At 45.7% G+C, this 18,326-nt stretch overlaps 1 protein-coding gene across 2 annotated transcripts in view; it reads right to left on the bottom strand.

Moving 5' to 3' along the window:
- MARCH4 (membrane associated ring-CH-type finger 4) overlaps nucleotides 1-18,326 on the bottom strand; it is a 99,674-nt gene that overhangs the window by 19,866 nt on the left and 61,482 nt on the right. For both annotated transcript variants that reach the window (XM_023529784.1, XM_011358635.2), the window contains one exon: nucleotides 1,523-1,678. In XM_023529784.1, coding sequence (XP_023385552.1) covers nucleotides 1,523-1,678 — 156 coding nt within the window. The remainder of the gene's footprint in view (nucleotides 1-1,522; nucleotides 1,679-18,326) is intronic.

The raw sequence follows: 18,326 nt of genomic DNA, 5'->3' as shown, positions 1-18,326 counted from the left end.
CGACACTGCTATTTTAAGACACTGCAAAATTTGAAATGAATGATTAAAGATGGAGCCAGCGCAGGAAGAGGTGCCTCTTGTTCTGACCCCTTGGTACACCATCAGGATGACTGAGGCGCCCGGGGGTTTTAATGCCTCCTTCCAGAAAAATATATCCCCCTGGTCCACATGTAGGTACTGTGCCCCCCGCGCCCCCCCCCCAACACTCATACCTGGCAGCTCCCCATGTAAAATTGCATGGTGTCTAAAATAAAGCACCCTAGACACTGCAGCTCCAGGTTTCAGCTGCCCCTCCATGCAGAGACCATCATCACCAGACCATGGCCCTCCTGGGCTCGCAGGATCGACTCTCCCCCTTTCCCTCAGGGAGGAGGACTGAAACAATTGTGTAGGCCACTGAGACTCCCATCCTCACTAGCCTGCTGGCTAATTGATTATGTGGCAACTTAATTGACTGACCATGCACACATGGAGGTATTTTCAAAAGCTAAGCACTCTCTCTATGTGTGTATGTGCTTCCCAGGGAAAGCTTGGGAGGATTGAGCTTGGAGGATTTATGAGGTGATGCAGGGCCTGCCAGCTCCTCTGGGATGATGGATGTGTCAGAGCAGAGCGGGAGTGGGGAGGGGAGATCCCTCAGTTCTAACAGGTCTAGCTCCGTCTGAATCTGCCTGGGAGACCCCACCCCCCGCCCTGGCCCTCCCCGCCCTTGCCCTTTACAGTAGCTTCTTCACGGTGTCTCCTCTTTTCCTCCTTATTGCCCATTCTCCTCTTTTCTTCTGCCTCTGTCTCCTGTCTCTTCTTCTTTTGTTTTCTGATCCCTGTCACAAGAAGTGCAGTCTGCGGACCAGCAACATCCATATCACCTGATAGCTAGTTAGAAATGCAGACTCTCAGGCCTCCTCCCAGACTCCTGAATCATCGTCTCCATCTTGACAAGATTCTAGATGCACTGCCTGCACTTTAAATTGTGGGACGTGTCACTGACTCTCCGCACTCCTTACTTTTTCTTTCCCCAGCCTTCGCTTTATCTCAGTCTTTCTCCTCACTCCTCCCACCCTCTGTCTTTTTACCATTCTGCTCTCTTCGGACCCCTGGTTTTTCTTTTTTTCTTTCCTTCCTTCCCTTCTTTTTCTTTTTTTCCTCTTCCTGTCCTTTCCTTTCTGCTTCCTTCCTTCCATCCATCAATCCAGCTATCCATCCATTAACTCTTTCATTCTCTCTTCCATCTGACTCATTGTACATCTATATTTATTTCTCTCTCGCTTTGCCCCACCCCCTTCCTCCTCTTCTTGCTGAGACTTAAGAGAAAACACAAAAGTTATCTCATTTCCTCCTGCCTTCATGCCAAGGTCTTGCCCACCTAGCCCCTCCCATTCCTTTTCTCCAAACTGTCCTGACTCTTAGGTGAAATCATCTTCCAGCAGGAAAGAGCGGGGTGTGGGAGTACCCAAGCCCAAGTGCCCCCAGCATTCCCAGCGGCCCGCGTGCCCCCAGCCAGCATGCAGCCCCCCAGCTGTACCTGCAGAGGATTCTTTGTGCTTATGGCAATGACGTGGTACTTGTAGTAGCACAGCTCACAGCTCCAGCAGCCCCGCTCACTGATCCACTTGATGAGGCAAGGCTGGTGCGTGCACTTGACCGAGCCATCACAGCGGCAAGGGCTCAGCAGCTCCCCCTGCAGGGAGAGAGGCAGAGGGTGGTGAAGCCCAGAGTCTAGCAGGCAGTCAGGTGACTGGGTGGGTCAGACCACACAGCTCAAACTAGGCCACAGGCTTTGTTGAGAGGCACCAGACCCCACCCTTACTGTGGGAGCCAAACAACTTCAATGTACTCAACTACCAGTTCTGAGCCCCGGGTCCCACTTGGTGCTGCCCAAGTCTAGGGTTTCTGTGAAAATGAGTGGATCCCTTTCTGCAGACGCCCTCTGCCATCCAAACCAGCTTCTTACTGGTTTCTCTTTAAAGACTTAGCTGGAAGTCTCCGACTCAAATGCCCTCAGGTTCAGACAGGCAACATAAGTGACAGAAATCACATGGTGGGGAATGGGGCAAATTGGAGGTGCCAAACTCAGGTTAAAGGGACAGCTACCATCAGCTCCAACCAGCTGTACATGTAGGAATCTGGGAGGCAGTTTTGATGTAAACGCTCCAAGTCCAATGTTAACAGCTCATGCAATGTTAACAGCTTGTGCAGTTTAAAAGTACAGTGTGAAGGTCATTTTGCCCAAGTTTAGAGCTCTGATCTTGAGCCTTTGCACTCTTCTGCAGGCCAGCACGTAGAGACCCAGGTGTTCTCTGTGAAGCCTCTCCACCTGGGTCCCAGAGTGACAAAAAAAATGGCAGGTCGGGGCAGGCCTGACTCCAGGGACCTAGGAGGTTGAGCCCGGGTCCCACCTGGCAGCCTTGGGCCTTGTTGGGAGTGGCTGGGAAGCCCAGTCTGGGGGAATTGGAAGCAGGGAGGCAAAGGACCCACTCTGCTTCTCCAATACTGACAGGCCATCTTCAAGATGGCTCTAGGCCCTTCTGTACCCCCATTATAGCATTTCCCCCATTTGTCCCTGCATCACCGCACTGTGACACCTCACAGGGACAATATCTTATTCATCTTTGCATCTTTAGCACCTAGTACAGTACCTGAAACAGTTAGACACTCCACCCAGCTTTGGCAGTGGAATGCATGCATATCTGTTTGATGAACAAGAGGTTTTGTGCCTTTAGGACCTGGCCAGCCTCCTGCTCAGGCGGGCAGCTGTGGCTCCTGGAAGAGGAGTAGAGAAGGCGGGAGATGCCCACCTCATTGGGTACTCACCCCTCCCATGAAGGCCTAAAGGCCCTCAGCAGTGAGTAGCTGCTGCGTGTCTCTGAGAAAGAAATAGAAGGGTGTCGGGGGAGAGGTGCTAGGGGAGAGGCAGAAGCCCTCATTATTCATGGCAGCATTTCCTGGGCTCATTAATTCTAGCAGGACGAGCTGGGTTTGATTAATCGGGTTGTTAAGCAGCCATGTCAAATCACCGATCAGGTAAAAGACACTACTCCTGGTCCCTGACAATAGTGCCAAGTGACAGTGAAGGCTGTACTCCTTGCTTCCCAAGCAGCAGCCATGAGACAGGGCTGGAAGGGCTGGGGCACAACTGATAACAAGACCTGGATCCACCATCATGCCCCTGGATGTGGCATCATCAGGGCTCAACATGCTTATCTAAGAAAAGGGAGCATGACCTGGCCTGGTTCCAGTGCCTGGCTATGGGGCCAAGAGGTCAACGGTGTGCTGCTTCCTCTGGAGCTCCTGGTCCCCCCACTCTTTCCCTTAAGACTGGACAGACAACCCAAAAGGCAGAATAGAGACTTTCTTCAGGTGCCACAAATATTAGAAAGCAAAGACAACAATACTCTTAGAAAGTTTAGTCAAGGAAGCCATCCAGATTTTTAGGAAAAAAAAAAATCTGCAAAGAAGCTATTTTAACCTTGGCATTCATGCAAGTTTTATATTTTATGGGTTAGTATATTTTTATGTACATTGAGAGGAAGGCCATACTATTTTTCTGTGTGTTTAGGGTTTCTGAGAGGGCTTAACCTGCAAACTTCACCATCTTCGACTGGTCAGACCTGCGCTTCTTCAAGAACAAGAGAAAGGAAACGAGCCAGCAGCCAGACAGATTCAGGTTAGACTTGATTTTCTTTGCAGGAAACGCTGATAAAAGCTAAATGGTGGAACATGAAAACTGAGGTGCTAAACATCTCTCAAATTATAATGAGACCTCTCTCGAAGAAAAAGGTTAAATGATCAAATCAAGGTCACTCAGCCAGTCAGTGGCAGGGCCAGAGTATTAAGCCAGGTCTTTCTGACATCAGACTCTGAGCTTCTCACCACACCGCTCTGCTCATCCCCCTTCTCACCCTTGTGCCCGATGTCCCTCCCACACCTGTGCCCATGGGTCTCTTCTCTGTCTCCCCTTTCTAGACTCCACCCCATCCCTGGCCCAGCTCAGGCCCCTCCACCAAGATACAGACCTGTCTCCTCCCCAGCATCATCATCCACAGTTTGGCACCTAATCATTTTTTATTTGTTCTGGGGTGTGGGCTGCTCCTGCATACCCCATAGAACTGGCCACATTGTGGGTGCACAATAAAGGTGCATTTACTGACTGTACAGGCACCGGGGTATGGGAGAGGCTGAACCCTTCTGACCCAGCTCCTCAGGTTCCAGCCTTTGGGCTGGGAGGTGATTATGATCTTGTCCATAGAGCTCAGCAAACTCCACAGATTAAAGGGGCTTATTAAATGCAAAGGGTACCAGACACTTCCTCAATGATCTGCTTAGATCTTTGGGGCACAGAGACTGCCCTGGGAATGACTAATGTGAGAAAAACAGGCTCTTCTCTAATCCTCAGCCCCCATGGGACACAGTGTGGGGGAGGGGAGAGGAACATGGTTTTTGGAAACAGACTTCTTAGTTTTCAACGCCTCCTCACCATTTACCGGCTGCACAAACTTGGGCAAGTGTCTGAACCTCTCTTAGGTTCTGTTTCTTCATCTCTCCATTGTGAGCAACAATCACTTCCTCAAGGGTGGCCATAAGGACTGAGTGAGGTTGGGCACACAAAATGCTGGACACAGTGCCTGGCACAAGTAAGTCTTCTTGGGAAAATACTACAATTCTAACTCACATTCCCATAAGAACTTTAATGTCATAGTTTTTCTGCTACAGCTCTACTTAATTCTCCTACTATCAGATAGGTAAGGAAGGGAGCTGTGCCTTATGTAAAGGGTCAACTGAGCCCCAGAGAAAGGTTGAGATTAAAGAACTGCCTAAAAGTATGTCTGAGGTAAATAAGAGATCAGAACATGGATCTCCTGACTTTGAGCCCAGGGATATCATGAGGGCACTGAAAGTATTTGGGGGGGCCCCTTCCCTGGGGATGTTGAACAGAGGGGCACGGGCTCCTGGATGGGTTTAGTGGAGTCGTGCTAGAGGCAGGAGGCTGGACAAGGTGATCCACTGCCCTTGGCTGTAACCGAGCTAGTGGGTAGGAAGAGAACAGGAAGAGAACACAGCAAGCTGCAGGCACAAGACTCCAGTCATTTCTCCATTCACAGATTATTCTCTGTTTATTGGGGCTTGCTTTATATTTTTCCTCCCCTCAATCTCAATGGACTCTCTCTGGAGTCCTTAGGTTACCTGGTTGCCTTTCAATCACACAGGTATCAGGCACCCCTGCACCTAACTGAGCAGAAAGAAAAGAAGGCGGGAGATGCCCACCTCATTGGGTACTCACCCCTCCCATGAAGGCCTAAAGGCCCTCAGCAGTGAGTAGCTGCTGCGTGTCTCTGAGAAAGAAATAGAAGGGTGTCGGGGGAGAGGTGCTAGGGGAGAGGCAGAAGCCCTCATTATTCATGGCAGCATTTCCTGGGCTCATTAATTCTAGCAGGACGAGCTGGGTTTGATTAATCGGGTTGTTAAGCAGCCATGTCAAATCACCGATCAGGTAAAAGACACTACTCCTGGTCCCTGACAATAGTGCCAAGTGACAGTGAAGGCTGTACTCCTTGCTTCCCAAGCAGCAGCCATGAGACAGGGCTGGAAGGGCTGGGGCACAACTGATAACAAGACCTGGATCCACCATCATGCCCCTGGATGTGGCATCATCAGGGCTCAACATGCTTATCTAAGAAAAGGGAGCATGACCTGGCCTGGTTCCAGTGCCTGGCTATGGGGCCAAGAGGTCAACGGTGTGCTGCTTCCTCTGGAGCTCCTGGTCCCCCCACTCTTTCCCTTAAGACTGGACAGACAACCCAAAAGGCAGAATAGAGACTTTCTTCAGGTGCCACAAATATTAGAAAGCAAAGACAACAATACTCTTAGAAAGTTTAGTCAAGGAAGCCATCCAGATTTTTAGGAAAAAAAAAAATCTGCAAAGAAGCTATTTTAACCTTGGCATTCATGCAAGTTTTATATTTTATGGGTTAGTATATTTTTATGTACATTGAGAGGAAGGCCATACTATTTTTCTGTGTGTTTAGGGTTTCTGAGAGGGCTTAACCTGCAAACTTCACCATCTTCGACTGGTCAGACCTGCGCTTCTTCAAGAACAAGAGAAAGGAAACGAGCCAGCAGCCAGACAGATTCAGGTTAGACTTGATTTTCTTTGCAGGAAACGCTGATAAAAGCTAAATGGTGGAACATGAAAACTGAGGTGCTAAACATCTCTCAAATTATAATGAGACCTCTCTCGAAGAAAAAGGTTAAATGATCAAATCAAGGTCACTCAGCCAGTCAGTGGCAGGGCCAGAGTATTAAGCCAGGTCTTTCTGACATCAGACTCTGAGCTTCTCACCACACCGCTCTGCTCATCCCCCTTCTCACCCTTGTGCCCGATGTCCCTCCCACACCTGTGCCCATGGGTCTCTTCTCTGTCTCCCCTTTCTAGACTCCACCCCATCCCTGGCCCAGCTCAGGCCCCTCCACCAAGATACAGACCTGTCTCCTCCCCAGCATCATCATCCACAGTTTGGCACCTAATCATTTTTTATTTGTTCTGGGGTGTGGGCTGCTCCTGCATACCCCATAGAACTGGCCACATTGTGGGTGCACAATAAAGGTGCATTTACTGACTGTACAGGCACCGGGGTATGGGAGAGGCTGAACCCTTCTGACCCAGCTCCTCAGGTTCCAGCCTTTGGGCTGGGAGGTGATTATGATCTTGTCCATAGAGCTCAGCAAACTCCACAGATTAAAGGGGCTTATTAAATGCAAAGGGTACCAGACACTTCCTCAATGATCTGCTTAGATCTTTGGGGCACAGAGACTGCCCTGGGAATGACTAATGTGAGAAAAACAGGCTCTTCTCTAATCCTCAGCCCCCATGGGACACAGTGTGGGGGAGGGGAGAGGAACATGGTTTTTGGAAACAGACTTCTTAGTTTTCAGCGCCTCCTCACCATTTACCGGCTGCACAAACTTGGGCAAGTGTCTGAACCTCTCTTAGGTTCTGTTTCTTCATCTCTCCATTGTGAGCAACAATCACTTCCTCAAGGGTGGCCATAAGGACTGAGTGAGGTTGGGCACACAAAATGCTGGACACAGTGCCTGGCACAAGTAAGTCTTCTTGGGAAAATACTACAATTCTAACTCACATTCCCATAAGAACTTTAATGTCATAGTTTTTCTGCTACAGCTCTACTTAATTCTCCTACTATGAGATAGGTAAGGAAGGGAGCTGTGCCTTATGTAAAGGGTCAACTGAGCCCCAGAGAAAGGTTGAGATTAAAGAACTGCCTAAAAGTATGTCTGAGATAGATAAGAGATCAGAACATGGATCTCCTGACTTTGAGCCCAGGGATATCATGAGGGCACTGAAAGTATTTGGGGGCGGGGGGCCTTCCCTGGGGATGTTGAACAGAGGGGCACGGGCTCCTGGATGGGTTTAGTGGAGTCGTGCTAGAGGCAGGAGGCTGGGCAAGGTGATCCACTGCCCTTGGCTGTAACCGAGCTAGTGGGTAGGAAGAGAACAGGAAGAGAACACAGCAAGCTGCAGGCACAAGACTCCAGTCATTTCTCCATTCACAGATTATTCTCTGTTTATTGGGGCTTGCTTTATATTTTTCCTCCCCTCAATCTCAATGGACTCTCTCTGGAGTCCTTAGGTTACCTGGTTGCCTTTCAATCACACAGGTATCAGGCACCCCTGCACCTAACTGAGCAGAAAGAAACAAATACCGTCTAATGAAACCAAAACAGCGCCAGCCCTCCGGCAGTACGCAGCTCTGGAGATCAAAACAAAGGGGGCGATAGAAACATCAGCCTTGGGGTGCGGTTGAGGGGCCTCGTCCTTTACTGAGACTGATATGGGGAATAAGAGCTTGGACTCTAATCCCAGACAGACTCAGGTATTTCTAGGCCCTTACAAGCTGTGTGACCCTGGGCAAGTTGCTTAACCTCTCTGGGCCTATTTCGAGCATTCCTTTATTCATGAAATATTTATCTCATATGTTCCAAATTCTGTTCTAGGACACAGGAATATAGCAGCGAATGGAACTAAGCAAAACTAAATTAAAAAGACAGACAATAAAAAAGATAAATCAGTAAACTATAAGCACCTAAGATACTGTCACGTGCTCTGGAGGAAAATGAGCAGGGAAAAGGGAAACGGAATGCCAGGGATGGGGCAGGTTGAAATTCTAAATAGGGTGACTATGGAGGCTTCACCACACAGAGACATCTGAGTGAAGACCCCAGGAAGGTAAGGGAGCAATCTCTGCAGCTATCTGGGGACTGAGCATTGAAGCTGCAATGGCCCTGAGGCAAAACATGCCTGACATGTCCTAGGGACACCAGGAGGCCAGTGTTACTGGGGTAGCGTGAATGAGGGGAAGGGGACTACGAGATGAGGTCAGAGACCTAATGGGTATCATTTGACAGGATCTCTCTGGCTGCTGTATTGAAAATAGACTAGAAGGAAGTAAGGAATGAGTAGGCAGACAGGAGGTCATTGCAGTAACCCAGGCAAGCAATAATCTATTGGGGACCAGAGTAGTAACAGTGGAAGTTCTGAGAAATGGTCAGTTTCTGAATCTATTTCTAAGATACACATGTTAGGATTTGCTGATTGATTGGATGTGGTGAATGAGAGGGAAAAAATCAAGAGTGCCACTGATTTTGGCCTGAGCCGTGAGAAGCGTGGAGAGTTGCCTTCACTGAGATGGGAAAGACTGAGTGAAAGGCAGGATTTAGAGGGTAGATTGGGAGCTCAGTGTGGACATGTCGACTTCGAGATGCTTATTAAATGTCTACGTGGAGACATTAAATAGAGACTGCAGTATATATTAGTCTGGAGCTTAGGGGAGGGGTCCAGGCTAAGCTACGAATTTGAGAGTCATTGGCATACAGACAATGTTTAAAGCTATGAGCTTAGGTGAAATCACCAAAGGAGTGAGTGTATGTGGGAAAGAGCATAGGGACCAGGGATGCTCCCAGGCGGCCACCAAGATGTCAGAGCTTGGGAGATGGGAAAGAACCAGTAGAAAAGCCCGAGAGGGAAGGTCACTAAGAAGAGAAGGGAACGCGATATTCCAAAAGCCAAAGAGGAAGATAAAGTGTTTCAAAAAAGGGAGCGATCTGCCCCGTCACATGCTCCTGGTGGTTCAAGTTGGATGAGAACTGAGAATTAATTGCGGATTTGGCAAGTTTTCCTTTGATTTCTTCTATTTTCCAGGGGAAATATGAAGTCAAGTCATGGGCCGAAAGTGAAGGTGGTGGGGAGGTATTGGAGGTCTGATAATTGGTATGAAATAGTTATCCGAGAGAGTTTAAGTGATTAGAGAAATAAAGTGTGGTTGCTGGCAGCACTAAGGGTTCTTTCTATTAAAATAAAATGACTTCTCTGTGAAACTAGGGGAGGAGGGGAGGAAGAGAATGTATTTAGTACCGTGCCTGGCACACAGTAAGCTCTCAGTAAAAATGCTGGTTGATATGTAAGGGGCTATAGCAGATCTCCTTGTCTCTAAGCCTGCCTTCTCATCCTCTTCAAACATTGGTCGATGTACTTCTTTCCTTTCTTCCTTCTTTATATAACATTCTCTTTTTATTAATAATCTTAATGTTGTAAACATTCCACAGTTCTAAAAAATACTGTTATAGATATTCTATCATTGACTACTTCAATAATTAAATGAGGCTAATAATTATTTTTCCTGTTTGACATATATGATACCCACTTGAAGAGGTCGTTATTTGCTCAAGAGAAAGGCAGAGTAAGGGTCTGAAACCAGTTCTGTCCATCATGCTGCCTAAACTCAAAGCATCTCTGCCCACTCCACTGTCCCCTGCCTTTCATCTCTTCAATCCCCGGCAGACTCGTCCATCAGATCCTTACCTCTCCTGTGATAAGAGAAATGGCCTTGCTAGCTCCCCTATTAACATATAAGCACAAAGGCAGAAACCCTTCTCCCCTTTGCCCCTCTCCTCTAAACCCAAATCCAGGTAGTGTTCTTTGGGTATTAATTTGATGTACTGGTAGAGGGGGAACAAGATGGAGTTTAACTTTCCCCTTGCACCCTCCTCACACCCCCCCCCACCCTTGGTGGGGAGGAGACATTTGTTGAGTCAAAATTAAGAGATAGAGATTTTTGGAAGCATAGTAATACATTAAAGTTTTCTCTGAGATGCAGTCTAGATTAATAAGGAAGGTTATTGTTGCCTTGTAGGTTTTCCACTGTGAAGACTCAGAGGATCTAAAGCCTTAAAATCAGAATGTCTTCTCCTGGGTGGACCCAGAACCGTGTGTGTATTAGGATGGGGGAAATGGGCAGAGGGGTAGGAAAAGTTCACTGGGATTGTAGAGAAGAATAAGGAAGGAGGCTAAAGACAGTAGGGACGCCCCAGTGTGCATTCCAGGTAGTCTCTGTGAGGATGGATAGTCGATTTGATCGGGAACGTGAAGAACTGTTTTATATCACTCTCTGAACTCCACATATTTGGGGGACCAGCTAACAGTAAGGATTACGAGTGACACTTCCTCCTAACTTTATGGGCACAACCAAACTGGTCCATGATATTGACCAACTATTTATGTGGCTGGAATCTGGTTTGGTGGGGGAGGGTTGGAGAGGAAGGAGACAAAGCGGGAGCATAGATGAGTCCAGTGAACTGAAGGAAACCTAGAAGATTCCAAATGTCTTCTTCCTGCAGAATACCAGGCAATGATTTCTTGATTCCACAGACCCGTAAGAGGCCGATGTATACTGGTAATAGGATCAAGAAAAATGACCTATCATGAAGTCTTTCTTATAGCAAAGGTTGTGATAGAGAGAGGAATAAGAGAAGGTGCAACTCCTACCTCCTAGAAGGATGATAAAGCAAGTTTCCTCTTATCTATGGGAGGCAGGCTGATTGGCAAGATGACCTTCAAAGATACCCATGGCCGGAGAATCAGTTGTTAAACTCAGACAATCCATTCTCCCTTCTCTGCATATTGTGTCAGGCAGTGCACGGGCAGCTCTTTGTTTTCCGCCTGGAGCATCTTCAGGCCAATCTATTCATAGCATTTAACATGCTCCCTTCCCAGCCAGGTCATGGCCAGGCTTCTTACTTCCCTTCTCCACGGCACCAAGGCCAAACTTTGGCTTAGGAGACTGACTGTGTCGACACTGGCAGAAGGAAATAAGGAATTGTTGCAGGATAATTTCATTTAAAAAAGAGAGAACTCTATTACTACGTAGGAAAAAAAAAAAGATTTAAGACCTTAATGAGCTGTAGTTATCTACACTAAATCCAATTAACCACATAATTATTTCTAGTTTCACTCTCATACCAGCAGCTTACTTTCACACACACACACACACACACATTATAATCTGCCTCCCTCTTCATGGAAAAATTTTCAGCCTTCCTGTTCATCAGATTTTTAAAAAAGGAATACGTAAAAAGACAAGGAAAACGCACACACAGATGCAAACTAAGCCCTCCAAACCACGTTTTTCTCATTTTCATGATAATTATTTTATTCCTGCAGTGTTTTTTTCCCTATAATTTAACTGGTGTAAGACAAATGTACCTATTCTCTCTAACTGCCTCTAAATTTACTCAGTTGGTACTAGAAAGAAGAACTTAACCTCACAATAATTGAATTTAAATAACATTCAATTCCATAAAGTCAAACATGATCTACATAATAAGTAAACCAAGCGATCTGAGGGCTGGTAGAAAGAAAGGTCATATTTTATGTATATATTTATAATCATATCTGTATTTCTAATGACCTAAATGTGCAATATACTGTCCGTTTGTCTTTCTATATTACTCTTCATTACCATCACCATCATTACCAAAGAGCTAAAATTAAAGGCTGCTCTGCCCTCAGACCTCTGCCTGACTCAATAGGAAAACATAATTTCAATAAACCTTGACTGGCCAGAACTGGGCTATTTGCACACAGCAGCCAGCTGGGCCTGCTTCCAAGGTTCTAGGCCACCAGCCTGAAATTTCAGAGATTCCAGGTCACTGTGTCCTTTCTTTCCTACAGGTCAGGCCAAGCCAACGGTATAAGGGCAAGTTAAGGGCAAATCCTCGGTCACCCCCTTGAGTCAGCCCTCCACAGTCCCTTTGCATTGGCAGAGCAATGCCCAGCTTCAGTTGTATAAAACCTTCATGTTATTTGAAGGGGCTGTGGTGAAATTCTACAAATTGAACTTTTAGTCACTGTAATTAATACATCATTCAATGTGTTTAGGGGATACAACAGATGTTACAAGTATAAACGAGCTATGATTGCTTGTTAAACTTCACAAATGTTCTGAATCAGGGCCCTAGACACTTAGAACTTTATGTGCGGCTGACTCTTACAAAACAAAAAAAGCAGGGTTTTTCCTGGGTGTCAATCCCTGCTCTGCCATACGCTGGTGACCTTGGGTTTAGGCTAAGCCTTGATTTCTTGGTTCTCAGGATTTAGTATACATAAGAATCACCTGGGAAACTTGTTAAGAATTCAGATCCCCAGTCTTTACTCCAGAGATTCTGATTCCATGTAGAATTCCTCTCTTGAAGCAAGGTTGGCTAAAACTAATTTTGTGAAGCTCTGGACCAGATGCTCTCTAGCAAACCTTCTATCTCCTATATCACTTTAAGACTCTTGTGTACACAAAGATAAAAATGAATGCCAATAGCTAAAACTTATTGAGCGCTTACAGTGTGCCGAGCTGTATATGCAAGCTTCGACGGCTGGGTTCAAATCCTGGTTCTTCCACTTACTCAGTGAGGAACACTACACGAGTTACTGACCCACTCCGAGTCAGTCTCATCATCTGCATCTATATTGTTTTACAGATGTTGCTGCTTCTGTGGCTGCCCCTACCAGTTCACACTTACCGAGCATGTGCTGGGGACCAGATGTTGTTCTAAGCACTTGACATGCATCAAGTGGTATAGCATGGTTACTGGGGCCAGTGGACCCATACTGGCTGGCTTGAATCCTTGTGACCTTGGCAAGTTTGCTTAGAGTTAAAGTGGGACCAAAGATACTTCCTGCCTCCCCAGGTTCTCATGAGGCTTAGATGAGATAACACACAGCGAGGAGTTCTTAGAACCCTGCCTGACACATAGTGAGTACTCATTTTAGGTCATTATTTATCGTCTCTCATGTGCCCACCTATCTCGAGTGAGTCTCTTCAGATCCTATCAAGAGGAGGTGGGCAGAGGTTGCGGCTCTCTTGCACTGTGAATGAGAGGTCACTGCAGTTTGCTGTCTTACCAAGCACCTCACTTTACCACCTTGTAATGAAGCCCATCCGTCTGAAGCCTGTGAGTACTTAAGCTGCCTGGGCACCTGGATAATGAGTACAGGTGATAACAGTGTGATGAATTCCAGGAGCCTCCGGGTGCTGTTCACTGCCTTGTTATTTCAGTGGGAGAAGAGAACAAACAAAACAGATGCCCCAGATGCCATCTACCTGGCTGCCTCAGGGCCTCTTAGGAACCGCCCTCCCCAAGGCTACTTTTCTCACATGCATGTGTTTCTATCTCCTGTGATGGGGTAAGTGAAAAGGTATTAAGCCGTGAGTGTTTATGGCCATCGCTCTTTCCACCTCCCCCTTTCAGGTAAGGCTGTGACCTTGTGTGTTCAGGGGGCCAACTGAGGGCTTTGTGATGCCCTTTGAAGTACAGGAAAGGAGGGGAGGAGAAAGTAGGGCAGAGAGGCCAAAATGACGTTCATAATGAAGAGCTTGGCAAGGAAAGGGAAGTAAGAGTGGGGAGAAAGAGATCTTTCCCTATAATTTCCTCTGCTTTATAAAAAGATTGCAGTAAACATTGAAATAGTTGTCAATTCCTTCTTTGTATGGGTCTTGTATTTCTTCTTTATGATGAGCTTCGTTCAGGTTATACTCCATTTAGGCTGAAAACCTGAAGCTCAGAGAGCACAGTGGCCTTTCCCAGGGTGGTGCAGTGGGGCAACGTTGAAATAGGAAAAAACTACAGGCCCCGCCCCCTCTGGGTTCTGAGCTTCCAAGAGTCCTTCACACATCCCAGCAGGGTTGATGCCTCTCACCAGGTGATGCCCATTCCAGAGCCTGCTGAAAACTCAGCCCAGTTTTTTTCACACCTCTCAAGGAGGCAAACTATTCCTGAAGTCTTGGCTCCACTCTCTGCCAGGAATAAGCATGCTAAGTAGAATCTGAATTACTATGGCATGTGAATAGACTCCGGTCTGTTGACTCCAAGCTTCTGCTAAGCTGCTCCAAGTAGTTGTAGCTTCTGTCATCTTGGCAATTCTATTTTTTGTTTGAAAGGATTCCATATTCCTTACTTCTGGAGCTAGGAAGGAGGGCCCACCTTTCCATCCCTCAGCCTCTGGTCAGATGGGGTGCTCCTGTACAGAGATAATGCTAGAAAAGGGGCCCCCAGAGGCTCCCATGCTCACCAGTGCCTTCTAGTTTCCCCTTTCAGATCAATATATGAAAACCAATACACTATAAGGCCAAAGCTTATAGAACTTCCCAAGCCTCTACACTCAAGGAGTAGGGGATATTTATGGCCCAGCACTGTTTTCCTCCAAAAGATTGAGACTATAGCCCACGGTCTCCTGTTAGGAGCCATTCAGCACCCTTGGGTGAGCACTGGCTCTCAGCCCTGGTGTTGAGAACTCAAGATGGCGCCTGGCCAGGAGACCCTCACACACTAGGACATGCTTCCTTAAACATATCCAGATTCTCAGCTTCTGCCATGGTTTTTAGGTATGCATTTCACTTAATTAGTGGCTGGTATGTAAAATTTTACTTCCCTTTATTTGCCTTCAACTTTTTTCACAGGACAAGGTGGTTAAGCAAGCAATTGAGATGCTATTTTCACGCATTTTCTGGGATTTGGCAACCCAAGACCATGTTCTCTAGCCACTTATACTTCATGATTGTTTAAAAATTTATTCATCTTCCCCTCAGCAGTCATCTATCCACACTGAAAAGTCCTATTTTTAGGTTCTATTCTCATGTCATGCATCATTTCAATCACTTATTTCTAGACCTTCACCAGTCTCTTAGATTTTTATGGTAAGATTTCCTGCTCTGTCCAAGATAGCCAAGGATCTACATGTCCAGAGGCTAAGGGGGAAAGACCATATCTTAAAAATATGTAGAGATTTATTATAAATCAAAATTTTCCTCAGAACTACAGCCCCTCCACACATACACAATTTCCCCTAAATCAGAAATATAATATACAGCCCATTTTTAACTTGTATTTTTGCATTCGTACTATGTCATGAAAAATTTCTCATGGTGATCCATGATTTCATGGATCATATCCATGATTACTTACTTAGAAGACAGTCCAAGAATAGAATTACTAATTCAAATGGGCATGGATATTTTTAGGGCTGTTGACACATGTTGCCAAATTGATCTTCAGAAAGAGGACACCAGTTTCCATCTATATCATTATAGTGTGTAAATATCTGCTGCTGTCGCCCCATACAGTCAAGGTACTATCCTTTCTTTACATTCTCATAGGCAACTGTTAGTAGTACCACAGCTGTGATCCTGAGAAGGAAGGCTCAGAACATATAGGCTGTCTGCTGCTTTCTACCTTTCTTTCCACTGTAAAGAAGGAGCAGGTGGTGGCTGTAGAATCGGGGCAGAGTTAAGTCAGGAACTTGCAGCAATGCAACTCAAGCCATCTTGAGGGAGAGTCTCAGCTTTGAAAGAGAACCAGGAGGCACCTAGCCAACTAGAGGCTGCAGAATCTTAGTCTGGGTACTGTGGGGGCTTATTCTTCCCCAGGGAACTGTTAAATGAAAGGAATGTTTCAGAATATTCTCGTCAAGAGTCTCAGCATAACCCAGTCTCTGAGATGGCAAACTACCTGGCTAAGACAACTGGGACCGAGAGGTCCCACATTAAACATCCTGCATCTGGCCAGTTGCCCACCACTACTCTTAAAGATAGAAATGGAATACCACATTTTTCCCAGTAATACCCTTGTGTGCCTGGGCAACTTAGTTGTGAAAAACATCATAATCTAACCTGTATTTTCCTGCTACATTTTCAACCTTTTTCAATCTTTTCATGACAAATGGACATTGCACAGGCTTTAAGATCAAACAACTTCTGTCTCTGCCATTGACTAGCTACATCGATTAGTTCTAGCTGCAAACTATGCTTATGCATATGTACCCCCAAATCAGTGGCTTACACTGACAACCATTTATTTTCACAAGTCTACAAGTTGGCTGAATGATTCTGCTGATCTGATTTAACTGGTATTGGCTGGTTTTGCTCATGTTTCTGTGAGCTAGCTAGAGGCTGGCTGATCTAGGATGGGATGGTCCACCTCTGCTCATATCTCTCTTATCATCCAGTGGGCTCGCCCAGACTTGTTCACATCATGGTGGAAGAGTTCTCACCAGCAAGAGAGGGCAAACCCTGATCCCAAGCACTTTTCAAGCCTCTGTTCACATAGTTTGCTAATATCCCATTGGCCAAAGCAAGACATGTGGCCTATTCCAAAGTCAGTGTGAGTAGGCATTACCCAAAGGAAATGACTATAGAGAAGCATACAGATCTAGGACCGTTAGTACAATCCATCTATCACATTAGCCTGGTGACCTTGGACACTTTCCTTAACCTCTCTGAGTCTTAGTTCCATCCTCTGTAAACAAGCAGAGTTTCTGTAGGATTCCTTTCTATAATATACATAAAATGTCTGGCACATAGTAAGGATTCCATATGTGTTAATTTCCTTCTCTTCTCCTTTTCCATCATTTTTGATTTTCTCTTTTTTCTTAAATGTATTATTCCTATGCATTATCTTCTACATTCAAAGCTTTAGCATAGTAACAATATATATTATGCCTGTGGCATCTGTTGAATCCCCAACTCCAAGCTTAATACAGTAGGTCTTCAATTCATTCTAATAATCTAAAATTTGAATACTAAGAGAATCAAAGGGTCTCTCATCCCTTTCTTCCTGGGACTGTCCAGTTGAGAAATAATCTCTTGGCTCTCTGATCAAGCTCCAATACCAAGAGTGAAATAAAAAGGGTTAACACATTTGCATTAACTGATGACTGAATAGACGCAACAAGATGGGGAACCTCCATTTCTGAATTTAAAGGTGGCTTTGGGAGTAAAATAAGTATCCTGGCCTCTCCTTAGCTAATCAGGCTCCAGAAGAGACATTAATTGCAGCCAGTCCATCCTGCTGGGGAGACCCAAGGCTGCCAGCTCCCTTGCAGAGAATGGAATAGAATTTTAATTGGCTGTGAAAGCATAATGGCAGGAGGTTCATGAAAGAGTTGGTCCTCTCCCCTGAAGCAGGTGAGAGCAGCTTCAAGGGAAAGGCCCTGGCCACATTCAGGGGCTGTCCGAGCTGCAACCCCACCGTTCCAGTTCCAGGGCTGGACTCTAGCCAAGGTCAAGGACCCTCTCACACAGTTCACTTGGAGGGGTCAGCACAGGAGCTTTGAGCCTGTGAACCTTCTTACCTCTGGGCTTCCTCTGGCTTTTATGAGAAAAGCACTACGTAATTACTATCACTTGTATAGCCAAGAAGAACAGTATCCCTGACCTCAAAGAGCTCTCCAAATATAAGCTCAACGTCCGCCCCCCACCAGTGTGCATGCGTGTATATATGTGCGTGTGTGTTTGTGTGTCCATTTGTCCATTTGTCCATTTGTGTGGTTTGAAGCAATGGCACAGCATTCCTGTGCTGTTGTTTCGGAGCAATGTTAATATTTTTTCCCTTAACGTGATAATGGTTGGGGAATATATGTTCTTGTGGCAATGCATGTGCTCTTTCTGTAATTGCAATTCCTAGAACACACATGTAACATGGGATGACATGTGTATGTCACATAAGATATGACTAGGAAATGAGACAATGTAAGCTTACCAGCATAAACAAACAACAAAACATGTTGTGGTTTTTGAAGACTGTTGGACAAATTATTTAGCCTCTGCGTACCTTAGATTCCTCCTCAATAAAATGAGGGCAATGGTAATAGGACTGTTGGAAAGAATAATAAGATGTAAAGAGCTTAGACTAATGCAGAGGCTTAATAAATGTGTTTTCATGATTACTTCTAGTGAAGAGGAGGTGGGGCTGGCCATTGACCCACTGTACTCTGTCAACCTGGTAGTATAATGAACCTGTTGGCGAAAAGCAAAGCAGAAAACAAAAAGTATACAAGTAAAATCCATGCTTTTCAGAAAACAATTTTGTGAGATTATAACTTGATAAGAATTCAGAATTTTCAAGGAAATGCTACTTCATTAATACTTTAAAATCTAAAGTGATAAACCATCACTTGTAACTATTAAACAGGATTGTTTTCATTACAT

Source organism: Pteropus vampyrus, unplaced genomic scaffold (genome assembly GCF_000151845.1).
Source record: "Pteropus vampyrus isolate Shadow unplaced genomic scaffold, Pvam_2.0 Scaffold42, whole genome shotgun sequence".
In the NCBI taxonomy this organism is placed as follows: Eukaryota; Metazoa; Chordata; class Mammalia; order Chiroptera; family Pteropodidae; genus Pteropus; species Pteropus vampyrus.
Note: the sequence above shows the minus strand (reverse complement) of the source record. Positions and strands in the feature narration are given on the sequence as shown.